Consider the following 19,309-nt stretch of genomic DNA (forward strand, 5'->3'; position numbering starts at 1 on the left):
TTTTGCCCAATTCTCTGCAATTATGCAGAGCAATATAAAAGGGGAGGCAGCAGCAGTGGCCATTCACCAGTGCCTAAGGGCAGTAGCTCCTATAAATAAGGAGTTACCGAAAATTATGGAAGAAGCCTATGACACATTAAGTAGAGATAGCTTAGGAGCCAAACCTAGGGAGCCACAAATGGTGGGGAAACCTGACAAGGACAACCTGAACCAAACACCATCTTCTTTCAAAAAGAAATGGGATAACAAGCAATCTAAAAATAACAATAAAGAAAATAATTCATGAACAAGGGGTGGGTCTCCCCTATGGGAATCCTCTGAAAAGAGTTATATCCTTAGGAATCGTGATAACATTAGGAAACCTGACAGATTTCAGGACACTGATACACATTCTTTTTATTCCTTTCAGGGTTCATCAATAAACTCGGAGAGGGACGAGCAATCAGATAAAAAATAATATGATCAACCAAAAGCGAAAAGGGAAACATATCGCAATTCAGATCATATTATCAAGCAGGAAGAGCAACCTAAAGCAAAGCCTCAATTCAAAAAGAAGAAAGTAGATGGCTTGAAAATTAGACATGCCTAGCTTACTGCGAACTCAGCTTCTAAATGGGGAATGGGCTCTGACGAAGCTAGACAATGCGGCAGAAGTAACAGCAGCTTGCCAGAACCTGAATACTTTTCTGGTGACAGCAGTATTGAATGATCATATCACAGTGTAAACACTTGATACCAGTGTCAGTGTCCCACATAGAGTATACAAAATTACACTACAAGCAGAGGGGGACATCTAAAGAAAAATTAAAGGTCTCTTTTGGGAGAACTTAACTTTGGATATGACATCCAGGGAAAGCATAATTTGCCTGCTTTCTCTGACCTTGTTCCAGAATCTTTAAAACATTCATACTTGTGGGAGTGGTTACTAGCACTAGCTCGGGCATTATACCGCAATCATGTAGGGTGGGACGTGGAGTCTAGTCACCACGAAATCCCATTATAATCTATTCCATATCCATAGAGACAGTACTCAATCAAAATGATGCGAAAAGACCAACTTGAATACCAAGGTATGACTGAGACTTGCACCTCCCTAATGAACAATCCTTTGTTTCCCATACTGAATCATGACAACTCGCATCGTCTTGATTTGGATATCCAACTTTTAAACACATGCCCCGAACATTTGCACTTCAAAACGTACACAGTGCTGCATTGATGAATAATATTGTGTGGAAGAAATACAGAACAACATTAAATATAACGAATACATTCTTCTGCCAAAATACAGCTCTAAAAAGCAGATATTTGACACATTTTCTGCCCTCAGCACTCAGCGCCTATTCTGTTGTTTGCCGTAAGCGTATAAACATCCCGGGGCTATTCTGGGCAAGAGTGTCAGAGTTATTACAAACATGTGATGAGGAGGCAGTATCCTATGAAAATGACATCTATCTGACGGGCAATCAATTACTTAAACACTTGTGCAGCATGAACAACATATGTGTGGGGTTGGGCTACAAATTTGAAAAATTTGAAAAAATCTAAAATAGTCCATCTCAATGTCCTATTTTTGGGATATGAGCTATCAAGTGTAGTCAAGAGCCTGGCAGCTAATGTTTTAGAAAAGTGTGCGCTACTTAAACCTCTGAAGACTACGAAGGATTTGGAATCCATTTTAGGATTTCTGAATTTTGGCTAAACATATATTCTGGATTATGCAGAAAGAGTAAAAGGTTTCTACAACTTAATCAGACCTTCAGTGGAAACACCAATACACAGATTCTCTCACTTCTGTTCAGACTGACATGAGAGCAACAAAACATTTGCACACACATGTGAATTCAAGCAACTTGGTGAGCCGGGTAGTCCCGGGTTCATCAGGATATAGATACATCACTTTCAATGAAGGTGATACAGTCCTGATTGCATACAAATCACATTCATACACTAATGCTGAAATGCGATTTGTGGCCACAGAAAAAATGTCCTAATGTGCGACATCTGTCGGTACATTAAAGATTCCACTGTTGCGCAAACACCACAAACAGCATTACTTATTTTGGACAGACCTCTCACATGTGTATATTTGGACAACTGCAGCCCCCTGAATTCAGGTGGGGCTTACAAGTACATCTTGGTGGTAGTGGATTCATGCTCTAGATACCTAAGTGTTTGGGCGCAGTGTTGGACTGACGCCCAAACTGTTATAAAGTATTTGCAAGTCTTTATCAGGACATACGCAATTAGCATGTTACTCTCAGACCGTAGCCCTGTGTTTATCTCACTAACTTACAAGGAAGCCAAGGAAAGTATGGCACAGCCTTGCGGTACTTCTCCCCTGACCATCCTGAGGGAAAATTGCTGGTGGAAAGGAAAAACCAGGACCTAAAGCAATATTTAACATCAAGGGTATTAGGTGCAGGCGGCAATTGGGTCAATCACCTATATGGGGTACATAGGGCTCTTATCAGCATGCCAAGAATATCCTTGGGAGGACATACACCTATGAGATCCTGTTTGGGAGAGGAATGTGGGCACCTGACCTTGATTGTGCCTGTACAGTGGCAAATTCAAAACCATTTGATTTGAATGATGATTTGGCTATTTTACAATAACTCAATGAATTCCAGGAATTACAAAGCAATGTCCAAGAAAAACACACTGCCACTGGGGAAGTAAAACCAGTTCCGGCAAGACCTGCCTGGTACCCTAAGATTGGGGACCTAGTCATAGAAAAGAACATGGACAAGAAGGAATATGGGCCATCTTACAGAGCACCCGTAACTGTCCTGGCAGTTGAAGGAACAAGAACAGTCCTTCTTCTGCCTCCTGCTGGAAAAAAAGAAAGAAGATTCATCTCCATTGATCTGATCAAACCTCACTGTGTGGCCGATTCTCAACAGTAGGCTGTTCGGGATCCTGAGTAGCTGCAGATCTCCTCTCCTCAGCGCAAAGTGCATAACAATGAAAACAGCGATGCGTCACATTTCATTGCGCCCTCATTTGGACATGCAGGATGCGTCATATTTACAGTATGACGCATCATGTCGCAAGGAGTCACAGAGACGTCAGTATTTCTGAAGTATCTGTAGGGGCAAAAATGATGCTTTGCTCTAGTGTGTCGCAAAAGTGACACAAATTCATCAATGGGTCATTTCACATGGGCACGTCCCATTTTAAATGTGCCTGCCACAGTCTTACGCCTACTGTGAGGTAGGCGTAAGATATTGACTCATTTGCATCCCACAGGGGTATACAAAGTGACGCATCTATGTAGATGCTTCACTTTGTAAATATGATGCAACATGGCGCATTTTTTATCCTTCTGGTGCGTCACAAAAGTGATGCAACGGCGGTGCAAAGTGATGCAATGGCTCATCAATAAACCCCTTAACTTGTGTTCCCTTGGTTGCATCTTTAGTTTTCATTGGGATCATGTTCCTGTTAATTTGGATTGGTATAGTAACGGTCTTTTTCCTATTACTGAATAGACATTACCTCCCTGACGTACAATCTGTGAACTTGGGTCTGAAACCACATACATCATCCCACCATACTCAGAGAGACCTATCCCTTGTGAACATTACACCAGTTCCAGAACCAGATGTTATAGTTTGGGATAGGGTTTGATATGATGTATTTGGTCCAACTGAACATTTACAAATTCCATATTTCATTCATTGAATGATTTCATTACCCCAAGTGCACTCTCTGATGATTGAAACATTGAAACTGTAAATAGTATGCTCTCAGATCTAGAGCAATCTGCTGCATTTTCTTACAGGGAATTGTATGAAGATACACCTGATTTTGAAACCTTGTATTTTTACCAGAATTATGGTCATCACTTTTGCAAAAAGCAAGCTTTCCACGTACTTTGAACACTAACCATCAATGGGAACATTGCCCAACACCACCGAAAGCTAGTTCTGCCACATGTGCACAGAAATTTGCATACTTTTCCCAGTTCAATACATCAGACCCAATGTCATATTACTATAAGCTTGCACAAATAAATGCAACTGCGAAGAAAATGACTATGCTAACAAACACCAAGCTGATATATTCAGCTACTTTCATCCCCAACTGTCTATACATGATTCTGTCTATTGGAGGGACACAATAAATACAAAATCTATCTTGGGCCGAACGAGTGGCAGGCTGGGGGAACTGAGGCTTTATTTAGGGGTTGCCTCATACCATCATTCATGATTATCCTGAACAGAACAGTGCAACAGACTACCTACTACAGGTTTGCAAAATTAAAGATCTGAAACCACCACACTCTACAGATAAAGGTGTAGAAATAAGGACCCTGAAGTTTTCTTAAGCGGTAAGTGGTAGAGACTGAGAGAAGATTGTAAGTGTGTCTTTAGTCTGAAAGGAGGTCTTGCTTCAGTATGTGATGATTCAATAACAAACTTATCTTGCTACTTGAAAGGCTCCCCAGCTGCTGTGATTCATTCGTTTTTTGAGTTACTCGCGAATGGGAGTTGTTTAATGCTGAATGATCAAGGCTGTTGCGGGATTGCTCCAGGCATCGTGGATCTAGTGACAGTAAACACTAGGGTTGTTTGTTGTAAGCAAGTATTGTTTCCCCTGGCTCACACAGTTAGGGAGGCACCACTGCGGCCTTCATTAAATGTTTCTAGTATAAGGTTTGATTCACAGAGCAGACTGAAAGCCATGTTATTTCAACAATATGTGACCTTAACTTCAGCCTGAGAGAATTTTGAACTCCAGGTTGCAAGGTCTTCGTCAGAGATACAGACACTGGTCCGTATGTACTTCCTGCTCTATTTCGGAGAGATAGTTCATCATATCTTTAACATGTCTGATACTAGAGGGATTGTACACTTATTTAAGCATATTGGATGAGGTCTTTTATCCATCTTTCAGACCATCTTCAGAGTAATTACAGGTTTTATACACTTCGTATCTGAAATAATTTTTGGAGGGCTTCCTCTGGTCCTAATATCAGTGGCTGGCATTCTGATTTTAATTCTATTGCTTCACAATGGACATCTCAATGCCTAAAGATATGGAGAGAACACAGCTGGGACGGCGTTGTCTTGAGCGTATTGTGTTCTACGTGGGCACAACTCGGCTTCAAAAGCTTAGTGAGCATTGGTTCCTGGCTTTTTAATGCGGTCTGGCTAGACTGTATCCTGCCTGAGTTCAGTTGCCTCTTCTTCAGATCTAGATGTGTGTTGGACGTGTGTCTGTCACTTCCATTGGTTTTGCCACCGGACATAGCAGTGCTACTGGAGCTCTTGCAGGCCCACTTGTGCAGATGTCCACAGCATATTCCCATGTTGATGAAGGCATTTCTAGAGCCTTCAAGGAATGCTTCCACTCCTTTTGGAAGGGAAATCGGAATCCAGGCATACAGGCATCTATTTCGTCCCTGGCGGTTTCTGTGAGATCCAGAGATGAACATCTTACTTGATATGATAATGGTGGTTCCCGAGGGATTGCCACTTGCAGATGCGATGTTCAGCGACATTGAGTCTTCAACACAGGCTTTATAAAAATTCTGGCCTTCCCTGTGCTAGGAAAATTTTTGCAATTTATTAAACATTTACCAATTTGAAGTTCAGAACTGTCTTTGTTTAATTTTTTTCCGTCTTTGCTCTAATTGAGCATAGTGGCTTTCACAGTGCTCAGTGTAATATTACCACATATACAAGTTTAGAGGAGTTTTTGAATGCTTTTAGGAAAGAGAGTTTTTTTCGACTTTGAATTCATGGATTTTTTTTCTGGACATTTTTTATCAGGCGTTTAAAGTACTTTTAGTATTTTATTTATAAATGATTTTTCAAGCTTTTAATGGCTGAAGCCTTAATATTACCGAGCTAACGCTGTTGACCTTTTGGTGAGGTGTGGCTGTTATCTTCGATAGGCTAATCCTGTCTTGTATGCCCCTTTTTGTATACATTGTCCCACCCACACAACAATAACGGTTCTGAAGGGTGACCTTTAACCTAGTAGTTAGCTCTGTCTCTTCGTGAACATGCTCTTAGCATATTATCAATATAACACTATATTTGATGTTCATAAACATGTCCCCAGGCTCTGCAACATTATTCTGTATAAGGGTAACCACTTTTTCATTCTTGGCCAACAGGCCCCACTGTGCATGAACACATATGTTTTGAAAAAATGTATGATTGTTTGCAAAACCTTTATGATTGTTTTCAAAACATATCGATTCCAGGAGAAACCCTGGAGTGACCCCTCTAGAATATAAGGTCCTTATTCCCGCCTGCAAATTAGAGGAGAATTCCTTTCAAGCTGCCACGGGTTCCTGCATGCTGAATCTTCAAAAATGCAGCGGTCTGACATCCCTTGCGGGGTGTCATCTTCAGAGCTGAGACGAGGTCCTTCACTCTCTACCATCAGGTGAGGGGGTTGGAGCTTCCATAGGGGATTCTTGGCTACCTACATACATGCTACACCTACACCTACATATCTAGGCTAGGTACATTTAAGAAAATTAGGTAGGGCACACATTGTAGGAGTATGCAAGTGCTACTTTCTTATCTGAACTGTATGTGTTCATATTTTTAGCACTATAGTAGAAATGTCTCTACTATTTACCGTATTGGTTCTTGTGATTTCTTTCATATACTTTTGCGTCCTGATTGTTGCAGCAAATATGTTTACACAAGATTGAAGCTGGACCAATAAATACTTACTGAAAACTTACTAACTGCCATTCTGTGTTTTTTCTGAGAATAAGTAAGCATGAATGGCTGAGTGAAAAGTACTGTATTGTTTTCCACGATCCCTGAAGAATCATGGTTGTCCAGTCCAGTGGTTATCAGAAACGACCTACACCTCTGTAAGATACAGGGGGGTGGTAGTGGCACTATAGAGCTAGCTGATCTAATGGCTGATGTATCGTGTGAGTGTGTCTAGAGTCTGTTTCTACACCAAGCCCTCAGTTTAGTCCATCCAAACCCTGCACGTCCTGGGTATTCCTAGGAATTACACGACAGGGGCTCATCTGAGAAAATGGCCAGGGCGTCTTTTGGGTTCCCAGTGTGGCCCTGGAGATCGAAAGCAGGCGCTAAAAAGTTATTCTATGCCTATAAAGTATTTAGGTCACGGCATAGTTTTCATAGAAGATACGTGATTAGATGCTTATAGTTCCTTATCTATTTATCTCTCAACAATGTTAATTTTATCATAACTATTGCCTGCAATTGCTTCATTATTGAATTATTAACAGGAAAAAAATTAAATAAAAGAAATAAATTAGCCTGAGTTTATTAAATAAAAATTAAATGTTGATATATTGACTTCCTCATACATATATACCTTCCATGTACTTAAATTAATGTAATATATTTATAAAGCATAGCTACCTCAAACAGAGGTGTCCCAGTGCTGTAGCAGACACGAAGAAGAGAGAGGTTGCCGTGGGTCTAGCTCAGGCTGAATAGCCAGGTCTTCATAGCTTTCCTGAACTCCAATTCAGATTGGATTCGGCGTAGTTTAACCGGAAGTAAATTCCATAGTATGGTCGTTACCGCAGTGAAAGATCTACCCCCAGTGCATGCCTTTGCATATCGAGGTACGCAAAGCAGATTGTGTGAGTTCAATGTTAATGCAAGTTTTTGTTGGGAGAGTCAAATTTGTTTCCTGATGTTGCTGGGACACTTGCCTCTCAGTGCCCTGAAGGCTACCATCAGGGCCTTGAATTCTATCCATTTTTCTACTGGTAGCCAATGGAGCTGTTTAATATGTGGATAAATATGTTGTCTAAATGGTACTCTTCTAATTAATCTTGCAGCCACATTTTGCAACATCCGCAATCTCTTCATAAGATATGCAGGTAGCCTAGGTAGAGGCTATTCGCATAATCAAGCCTCAATGTTACTGAGGCATGTACCATGATTCTGCAGCAGTTTTCTGGTAATAAGAAATTTGCACAAGCTTCTCAATATACTGAAGCCTGAGGTTGCAATATGACATACTTGGGTTGTGAACAGCAGATCATTTTCCCATTTTATGCCCACGTTTTTTGCCGTGGTTGAGGGGCTGGGAGAGAGTCCCATTTTATCCGGCACCACAGTCCGGCCGACAGGGGGGATGCCTTGCCAAAAAACAGGACCTCAGTTTTCTCTGCGTTAAGCGTTAATGTGTTATTATTCATCCAGCATGAGATGTCCTTCAAACATCCCCTGAACCTGGAGAAGGAGTTCTCGGAGTGGTCCTCAAAGGAGAATACTAACTGGGTGTTATCCGCATAGGAAATGGCTTTTATTTCCTATTTGGCAATGAGTGAAAAAAAGAGAGCCAAATATATATTTAAGAGTAAAGAGCTTAAGGCCGATCCCTGTGGCACCCTGCACCATAGTGGTTTTGCTTGTGACTTAAATGGTTGGAGAGTGACCCTTTGATTACGGTCACTGAGATATTACTGCAGCCAGGAGAGTGCCGCTCCCCCCTCAATCCTGCACGTTTAAGCCTTGCTGGTTTGATTTGGTGATCCACCTTATCGAAATCTGCTGACAAGTCCAAGAGCACCAGCATAGCTGAAGCTTCTGTGTCACCACTCATTCTTATAGACTCTGCCACCTCCAGCAGAGCAGTCTCTGTGCTAAAATCTGTCCGAAATCCGGACTGCATCTCACCTAAAATGCATGCCTATCAATGAAATTGGACAGTTGACATAGAACCAATTTTTCCAGCATCTAAGCCGGTAATAGAAGGAGTGAAATCGGGTGGTAGTTGTTGAGCTCTCCCGGAACAAAATTGGGCTTTTTCATGAGAGGCAGTAACATAGCATGCTTCCAAGAATCCAGGAAGATGCCCATGGCAAGTGAAGTATTCCTTAAGTGGTTCAGGGTAGGATTGATCAGGTGGGCCAGTGATCTCCACAGTTTTGGGTGGCAAGATATTCTGGGGACCTTAATTTATGTTTCAGGATCTCTACCAAAGATTTCTGCTGTGAGTTGAGGGGAAATTCTGAGAAGGATGTCTCTCCATCGTGGGTTTCCACATATTCCATTTCAATTGTTTCCATTCTAGTCGTGAAGGTGTCATAGACCTTCAAAAAAAATTCTCAAAGAAGTCTGATAGTTTGGCACACATTGAAGGTGACGGAGTGATCTTTCTCTCAAGTGCTATTGGCTTACTGAAGGAGATAACAAGCTTGAATATTTCTTTGCTGGAGTTCTCTGCGGTATTAACTCATTTTACAAAGATTTCTCTTCAAGCAACTTTTTATAGTGTTTTAGGATCCGAGCGAAAGTTACCGATTCATGCCCTTATATAGGTTCAATTCACATTGCCCTTATTTAGGCACAGAAATCATAACCAGATTTAGACATAGCCCATGCAGTCCAAATACAGGCATGGCTATTTCCACTCGATCTAAAAAGCCACAACGCTTTCTTGGAAAACTCGGCTTCAGCGGTCAGGGACATCCCCTTGCTTAAATATTGATTTGTCCAAGAATTCATGGAGTTTTCAAAGAACTATCATTCCCTTGGGATTCTTTGATGACAGTATTATGCCCGGCTTTACATCAAACTAGGTACCTTCAAGGTATAAATATGCCTACACCTGTCCTCGTTAACAAACAGTGGATCGGAGCAGCTCGACTATCTACTTGCCTGATGCAGTTCGCTACAGCAAGTGACGAAGGAAGCCGACCCTCCAGCTGATGCACTGATCGAGAAGCTGTCCTTTCTCTTGCTGAGAATCCAGCTCCAGTTTTTCCAAGCTCCCCTTGTGGGGTGTTGGGAAATTGAGTCCCGAGACAGAGATACCAGACCTCCTTCATTCTAAAACCAAGGTATAGAGCTGATAAGACCCTAAGAGAAATCTTGGTTAGATTCTTGGCAAAGAAAATCTAAACTTATGCTACACCTCACTTAATTCTTCCCTTGTACTAGACTTACATCAGGTACATTGGGTTTAGCATATTTTAGAAGCACCAGTTGAGTATTTCTAGCCTTTGTTATTTATGTATGTATTTATCTACGGTTTAGAAACCATACGATGCTTTTACAGTATTATTTTATAATACTCTTCTTACTGTACTCATTATACTTTGCAACCAGTATTACAATTGTAGCTGTTCACTTTACTTGCAAGAGAAGGAAGACTGTTAAATAAATTCTTTTATTGAAAATGCCCATCTATTTTCACTGCACCTCTGATGAAACGAAGCATGCACGATTGACTGAGTAAAATATCTATCTATAGTTTTGCGACTCTAAAGATACATTTATTCTTGTGGAAACAAAATTGTCATGTTTATGCAGTTGCACAAAAATGGAGGGAAAAAGGAGGTACTAAAGAACAGGCCGTCCTCCTAAAGGGATACATATAAAGAAAGAGCCCAATGTCTGGGTTTAGAGACCTGTCTCGTGTGGTCGCTGACTTTACAGAAAATATCTAAGTGTAGCCAAAAAGAAAGAAAAAATGTCTTTCTTATAGTCCCCTCACTCACCGGAGTTTCCTCACGGTGACATGCTTCATCATTGGGGTCCTCCCAGTTCTCTACGAAAAGGGGCGTGCTACGACTTGCGAAACTACGTAGGAGCACTGTAGTAGTGAAGGACTATGTGTGGTGTAGGGAAAGTGGAGTGGAGTGGATGGGTGTATGTGAGTTTAAAAATACCAAGCCTCAATGTTTTATTCTGCTCCTAGACCGGTATGTTAAAAAAGAGGGGGTTAATACTGTGCACCAACTTATAATGTAGCTGGATCAGTATATGGTCAACATGTTTCACGCTACCCCAAGCGTTTCGTCAGGACCATACACGGACCAGCCCTGTATTGTGCCACTCCTAAAAAACCTAGAATTAGGATTAGGAATCTGTTAGTGAAAAAATTATTTACAGTGATTAACGTTGTTCCTATTTGGTACACTTGTAGTTCAACATACATACGCTTGGTTTGGGCGAATGTATTGCTCACTGGTGAACCTGTAAAAGAGATAAAATAGAAACCAATTAAAAACACCTCGCCCCTATCTCAACAGAGATCGGGGACATATGCATCCTTCTACATGTACATTGCAGTTACATGCACTTCGATGCGCACATTCTATATGGTATATTTACACCATATCGGTGTGTGCACACTCTCAAGTCCGGTGTCTGCTCGCCAAACTGCACATGAAGTGGAATGAACGTGAAACTTCATAAACAGACATACGGAAGTGACTTTACAAAAACAGTGAACACACATTTAACACACAACCAGAGAAAAGTCCAAATATTTACTTTTGTAGGTGCTTAATAGCACATCATGGTCTCTTAGGGGGGTGGTATTGCCTCGTTGGAAACAATGCTAGAGGAATATCAGGATTGTAAAACACGTGGTTGTATGTATGTATGTTGAACTACACGTGTACCAAATAGGAACAACGTTAATCACTGTAAATAATTTTTTCACTAACAGATTCCTAATCCTAATTCTAGGTTTTTTAGGAGTGGCACAATACAGGGCTGGTCCCTGTATGGTCCTGACGAAAAGCTTGGGGTAGCGTGAAACATGTTGACCATATACTGATCCAGCTACATTATAGGTTGGTGCACAGTATTAACCCCCTCTTTTTTAACATACCGGTCTAGGAGCAGAATAAAACATTGAGGCCCACTAGCACGGTATTTTTAAACTCACTTACACCCATCCACTCCACTCCACTTTCCCTACACCACACATAGTCCTTCACTACTACAGTTCTCCTACGTAGTTTCGCAAGTCGTAGCACGCCCCTTTTCGTAGAGAACTGGGAGGACCCCAATGATGAAGCATGTCACCGTGAGGAAACTCCGGTGAGTGAGGGGACTATAAGAAAGACATTTTTTCTTTCTTTTTGGCTACACTTAGATATTTTCTGCAAAGTCAGCCACCACACGAGACAGGTCTCTTAACCCAGACATTGGGCTCTTTCTTTATATGTTTATGCAGTTGTCATAAACGAATCCCTTCTTGTGAATTCTAGAAAATTTTTAGTGACCTCTGAGCTAGCTGCCACTCACAATTAAGTCCAATATATTCGATAGAGACCTAGTCGACCCAATTCCTACATCAAATCTATAGGATATATTATTCCAATGCACAGAGCCTATTGGGAATATAGGAACTACACTACATTGCGCCAAAGTTTGTTAAGGCACTAATTTACCGCTAGATACGAGAGTAACTCAGACATGCTTTACACAGAGACCCCTTATTCCTGTCAAATTCTCCAATAGACATCTGGAGTGGGTAAAGAGATAAAATATCCGCCATAACTGAGTAGGACGAAAATCCTATGTATTAGTTTTTGGTTTGATTCAATGTTGAAGGATGCAGTGTTCCAAAATATTGTGCACCTTATCTTTGCTTCCATGAAACTTGCTCTACAAACTTTCAGCCAACAAAATGGCTTAAAATGAGACCGGTGGAGCTGAAGCAACTGCTAACCAACAGGGTTTAGACGGTACAGGTTTCCAACAAAATGATCCGGTTGCTATAATCATCCCGGAAAATGTAAGGAAAGCCATCACTATAAAACGTATAACAAATGGCCAATCACCAAGAGATGGTAGGGTCATTTTTGTCATAGAGGCACACAAATATTTGCAGACAGAGGTACTCTATTCATGGATAGTCTTCCCTGAAGCAAATGCAGTATCGCATGTGTTTCACTTCTACAAAGTGGAGGAAAATCCAATGGAATACGCTCCTTTTGAGGATATTGAAATTCCACTAACTTACCAAGAGCATCAGCTCAGGTTTAAAGGCACCCTACAACATCAAAATCACAATACCAGGCCCGGTCCACTAGGTAGACCAGGAGCAACATGGCCGGTACTAACCAGCTATACACCACATCCTCACATTGAAGAAATGTCAAGTGAAAACTTATTTGTTCAACTAAAACAACTAATAAAAATACATAAACAATTGGTTCAATATGTCATGCGGACTCTAACAGTCCAACCTCCTATAAGGATTCCACAACAAACCCCTCAATAGGGGAACACAAATAAAATCACACCACAGACTATACAATCAGTCATTAGTAAATTACCCGCAAAAAGGGATCAAATTCCATTCTGGATAGCTCGAAAAATTACTCAAATCGAGGCAGTATTTCCTGAGCGTACACCTCATGAGAAACACAGAATTTTAACAATCTGTTTACCAATGGGGATCGCACCGTACCTGGAGGACTGCGACACTTGTTGCACCGTCTTTGCTGCAATCTAAACAAAAACACATGGTGTTCTGACTATGGCGGTAATGCCAGATGTCCTGAAACAGATTCAAAATGATTACGGGGCAGAGCCTGCTTTAAATCTGGGTATGGAATTACTGAAATATTTCAACTAGGTCTCAGCTATAAAATTAGCTAATATTAAAGGTGAAGCAACATATGTTGCGAGCTGCCAAAAAATAAGAGAAATTGATATAACTGAGCCACCATATGAACTGGCCAGAATAATAGAAAAAGCCTATGAAGTCCCAAATAACAATAAATCCTGAAAAGGTCTTTATTAAAAACACTCTCTCTACTCCTAAAAAGAAGTGGGAAAATACTAAACAAACTTCTAATGAGAAGCGTTCTCAGTCCAGGGGAATGCCTCCTCAAAAGGAGCACTTTGAAAAGAGGTATACTCTCAGAAATAGGGATAATTTGAGAAAACCTGATAGATATGAAGATACTGACACACGTTCCTCTCGTACCTTTCAGACTTCCTCACAGAAATCGGAAAGAAGAGGACGGTCAGAACATAAGGAAGAACATGTTCCAAAAAATAAGAAAGCTCAATTCACAAAACAGAAGGTAGCAGGTCTAAAAATCAGACAAGCTGAGGATCTTGAGGACACAACTCAAGAACGGGGAGTGAGCCCAGACAATGCAAGACAGCGCAGCAGAAATCACCATAGCTCGCAAGATCTTGAAGGATCATCTGGAGACAGTGGACTTTATGAGTACATTCAAGTTGAAACAGCTGACATCAGGATTAGTGTACCCCATAAGTTATATGACGTAACGCTCTGGATGGAGGGGGACATAACTAGAAAAATTAAGACCACTCTTTTGGGGGGTAAGCGCTCTAAGGGTTATGACATTCTTCTAGCTGAAAAAGACTGGCCAACAAAATTTGTCAGAGAGTGCTCACATGGCGAAGACATGACTATGCCAGACTTCTCCAATCATATTCCAATTCACCTAAAATATACCTATGCCAGAAAATGGGCTGTAGCCCAGGCTCCAGCATTATATAAAAATCTTGTAGGAAGGGATTCCCTTCACCATAAAATCCAGTTAAAAACTCAACCGACTGCTCAGAGGTAGTATCCAGTTAACAAGAAGCTAAAAAAAAGGTCAGGGAGATCTTAGATTAACTTGAATACCAAGGGGTGATTGAAACATGCACCTCGTCAATGAACAATGCTTTGTTTCCTGTCTCCAAACCAGACAATACATATCATCTAGTTTTGGACTACAGACATTTAAACTCTTGTTGTAAAACCTTTGCAGTACAAAATGCACACAGTGCAGCACTGATGAATAACGTAGTGCATAAAAAGTATAAAACCACATTAAATATTTCAAACGGTTTCTTCTGTCAAAACATTGCACTTGACCTCAGGTACTTCCTCAATTATGGGGACACGGTGTCACTTCTGTAGACTCCACCACGGGATTCAAGAACAGTCTGGGGTTATTTTCAGCCAGAGTAACAGAGTTACTACACACATATGATAATGAGGCATTAACTTATGTGGATAACATATATCGAGCAGACAATGACTTGGACAAGCACTTGAACAGAGTGAATACCATTATACTTGGATTCGCTTCTGAAGGGTATAAATTCAACTTTAAGAAATCGAGTTACCCACCTCAACGTCCTTTTTCTGGGATACGAGTTATCAAGTGAAAGTAAAAGCCTTGCAGCCAACTTTTTAGAAAAGTGTGCGCTGCTCCAACCTCCAAAAACGCTGAAAAACTTACAGTCAATTCTAGGTTTCCTGAATTTTGGAAGAAAGTACATTCTAAATTACGCAGAAAGGGTTAATCCTCTCTACAAACTAATCAAACCTGTTTTTAAAACAACTAATTGGACTCAAAAACACATAGAAATTTTGCTTTAAGTGCAAACAGACATGTTAGCAACAACACATTTACATACAAGCGTAAACGTACGCAACCTTGTAATCAGAATAATCCCAGGAAAATGCAGATTCACGTACTTAACCTTTAATGAAGGTGAAAAAGTACAAATTGCTTACAAATCACACTTGTACACAGAAGCTGAAATGAAATTCCCTTCAACTGAAAAAATTCTGACAGCGGTTCAAACTGCAGTAGCAAAAGAGACAGCTCTCGCACAGGGTAAACGCATAATGGTAGTTACTCCTGTACCTGCATTATAGGGAGGGACAAAAGCAAGCATTCCGAATGCAAAGGTTTTACATCCGAGATGGATATAATGGGTTAACTCTCTTGCTGCAACAGACGTTGAATACGTTTTTGACCCCTATTTGAAAACACAAGAATTTCTACAAAACGAACAAGAATGTCCTCTGCCCACTGAGATTCTGCCTCTAGAACAGTACGAATATATAATTTATACAGACGGATCAGCAGAGCCCGCAATTGAGGGTAAACAAGCTTATAGTGCTGGGTGCGCAATTGTTAAAGGTCGCTGGCGTGTAGGTAAATTCCGACCTATGGTCACAAAACTCAATCTCTTGCAGACTATACAGCTCAGCGAGCTGAAATCAGGCTTTCAAGATGGTGCTTGAAAATACCGATCGCGAATTCCTCACACTGATAGTGTGCGATTCATATTACTGTGTTCAATACTTCAATGAATACTTGCAGAATGGGATTTAAAATGGTTTCAAAGTTGCAAAAGGTGGCACAATCAAGCATAAATTGCTTTGGTAACAAGAAGTTAAATTACAAAAAGAACTACAAAAGACTCATGTGATCCATACACTGAGTCATTAACGTGATGGCGTTCATGTTGCAGGAAATTCATTGGCTGATGAAGCCGCGAATTCAGCTGTACAAACGGCTTCCGTAGCTGCAATCACTCGTTCACTAACAAAAATAGACAGTGAAATAATGCAGGCTGTCGCTGCTTCCAATAAAGACAGCAGTAAAATGTTATGAAAAGGCTTTCCACTCAAGTACTCATATATAACTGATGTAAATATTGTTCCTTTTGCCTAAATCCCTGGAGTGAGGGATAGAGTAATTCCAGACATGGAACATAGATTAGGACTAATCTTAGCAGCACAAGAAGGGCAATGGTCATCATTGTTTGCATGGATATGCAAACCCTAGAAATGTTTATACTTTTAATCAATAGGAACATTGTCCAGCACCACCAAAAGGAGCTCTAATCATTCTATAAAAAATTTCGATACTTCTCAGGTTTTAATATCTCAAATCTGAAGTGTTTACTTTAAAAATATTAGTAAGACAGGAATGAAAAGTATGTTGACTAATACTATGCAAATTTTTTCTGCAGCTTTTTATGCCCAGCTGTCCTCATTAGATTTTGACTTTTAAAGTGACAACATAGAAACAAAAAACTGTCTGGGGCTCAAAAGACTGGCAGGTGCAGGGAATAGAAGCTTTATTTCGAGCCTGCATTATCCCTGAACAAATCATCTTTTTGAGCGACACTGTGCAACAGACATCCTGCCTTGGCCTGGCAATGATAAAAGATTTAAACAAACTGACCATACCTACACCTGATAGTAAAAACACTTCAGAGGGAAGGGTCGATGTAAAAACAATTCTACTTAAAAACAGAACCGATACTGATTGGAAGAAATGGTTAATCTGGCCCACAGACACAAACAACTGTCAAGATAGATTCCTGAACAAGACACAAGGGTTTACATTAACTAGGCCAGATCCAAGACATGTCTAGAAACAACATCCAGGGATAGTGACAAAATACAGTGTAGGAAAACTGTGCCTTGAGTGGCTAGAAAAATCCACAGTAACAGAGGTTAAACCACATTTATCTTTACTTAAAGATGGCGTTGATATAAGGGACTTTTTACAAGATCCTGCGAAACGACGTCATAAATGTTTTATATACGCAGGTATATACGCCATCTATAATGAAACTTGGAAAGCGACACAGATAGAGACTGCAAAAAGAATACGAGAAATTGAACGTATTAATTTAGAGAAAGCTCTCTCTGTAGTTGACAATGGGTTAACAACTCTGTCATCCCGAATGTATTCTTTGGACAGCATAGTATCCTCTGCCATAGACATAATGGAACAGGACTTGCTCATGCTAGAGCATGGACAGTCACAATTGCGTTCTATAATGCTTTTAGGCTGGACGTTATAAAATCTTCGTTCTGGATATGTGCCATGGCGTCTAATCAACACCACATCATTGTTTTCTGTATTTAACCTTACAGATAAACAAGTCACAGCATTGAAAAACTGGATAGATTACCAATAACTGTTTCAGAGAAAACCTGCAACAGAATGACTATTACATGGGATAATCACTCTACCTGTCACAATTTTCAATTTGCAATACTGTTTGAAACATATACCAGCTGGCGTGTATGAAAGGTTGGTTAAAGAATACATTAAGTCAACCTGGTAATTACTATATACACACAGATATTGGAGTGGGGAAAAAGAAGTATTTCTTAGTAGTACACATGTAAAAGTGAACTAAGGGGTACACTTTTATGTCAGGGTATTAATTTACATGGAGCCTGTAACGGTTATTCAACCAATTTATCCTGCCACCTGCAAGGTTCCACAGCAGCAGTGATAGATCAAATTTTTAGGCAGCTTTCCAACGGAAGCTATATAATGTTAAATGATCACAGCTGTTGTGGTATGTTGCCAGGAACAGCCTATCTCGTAACTGTGTCAGCCAGGGTCACTTGTTGTATGGCCTTCACTGAACATCTTTTCTATTTGAATTAATACTTTAAGAAAAATGAAAGCCATACTTTTATAAAAACCGGTGCCACTGACCTTGTCCAACGAGACGTATGAACCACAAGCTGAAAGGTCCTCTGCAGAGATACATGCCCTATTATCGACAAACTGCCCTGTACATTTCGTAGAAATGTTAGGTCGTATCTTAAACATGTCTGATACCAATGGCATTGTACATGTATTTAGGACAGTTTTTTTAGGACTGTTAGTACCATTTGAAGCAGTCCTCTGCATTTTTCCAAACTTCGTGCACTCTGTGTTAGGCGGCCTGCCTCTCATTTTGGGACTCATAGCAGGAATACTATATTTGTTCCTTTTGCTCTGATATGGCAAGTCCGGTCAGGAGCGACACCCAGATTACGATAGAGAACACTCTCCTGGCAATTAAATGCCGTGAGCGCACGATACAGCTTCTGGGCCTGGCTCGTTTAAGAGACCTGAATACCACATGATTTCTATCAATCCGACCAATCTGGCAAGATTGCATCTTACCTGTTCTGCGATGCCTGCTATTTGGAGAAGAATGCGTGTCGGACATCTGTCTAACACTTCTATCAGCACTACCAAGCCTGATGACGGCTTTCGTTGATGTCTCACAGACGCATTCTGCTGGTGGTGAGATACGTGGATCGATAGGCACACAGGTACCATCTCCATCTCCAACTAACATTGCTAATGCGGCTAACGCTGATGGCGATGCTTCACATTTTGTGCAATCGGTCTACTTAACGAAATGGTCCAACTATCACCTAGTATTGTAGACGAATACTTTACCAGCTTAGAAGATTTGATGTTTTCTCCTAACAACAAGAATGACTTTTGAAGTTAGCACACAGCGTTCTATGGAACTCTGCATTCGACCTTGACTTTTCAAAACAAAACTTCCAACTTTGAAACTCTATTTTTATGCGATTTGACTTTTTCAAAAAATGTAATCTTTTTTGGCACAAAGTAATCTGCTTAAAGTAGAACTATTCTTAGAGAACAAGAATTATTTGAAACACTTCCAAGAGATAATATTTGACCTTGTCCACAACCTAAACAGTTTATATATTCTGTCATGGAATGGTCTGGACCTTTCTTCTGTATTTAAGAGCCATTTCATGAATGTTATTTCATGCCTCATTCTGAAAAGCATTTTTTCCAATGTCACACTACATGCTTTTAATGGAAACATTGTTTTTTAACATTCGTACAGTACAAATGCTCATCTTTCGTGTACGGCCATTTTGAAAGCATTTTATGTATTTTGGGAGGGATTTTTTACACATCATGCTTTAGATATGTTTAAAATGCTTAGAATTTAATAATATCGAACATAATAAAGTGGAGGGGGTGTTG

General features: G+C 40.4%; 1 protein-coding gene across 1 annotated transcript in view; it reads right to left on the bottom strand.

The window, feature by feature from the left end:
* Window positions 1-5,509, bottom strand: part of LOC147668877 (fish-egg lectin-like) — a 121,624-nt gene extending 116,115 nt beyond the window's left edge. Inside the window, exon 1 of the mRNA XM_086948379.1 lies at window positions 5,176-5,509. Within this exon, the coding sequence (XP_086804505.1) occupies window positions 5,176-5,509 (334 nt within the window). The remainder of the gene's footprint in view (window positions 1-5,175) is intronic.
* Window positions 5,510-19,309: the final 13,800 nt, after the last annotated feature.

Source organism: Lissotriton vulgaris, unplaced genomic scaffold (genome assembly GCF_964263255.1).
Source record: "Lissotriton vulgaris unplaced genomic scaffold, aLisVul1.2 SCAFFOLD_1441, whole genome shotgun sequence".
NCBI lineage: Eukaryota > Metazoa > Chordata > Amphibia > Caudata > Salamandridae > Lissotriton > Lissotriton vulgaris.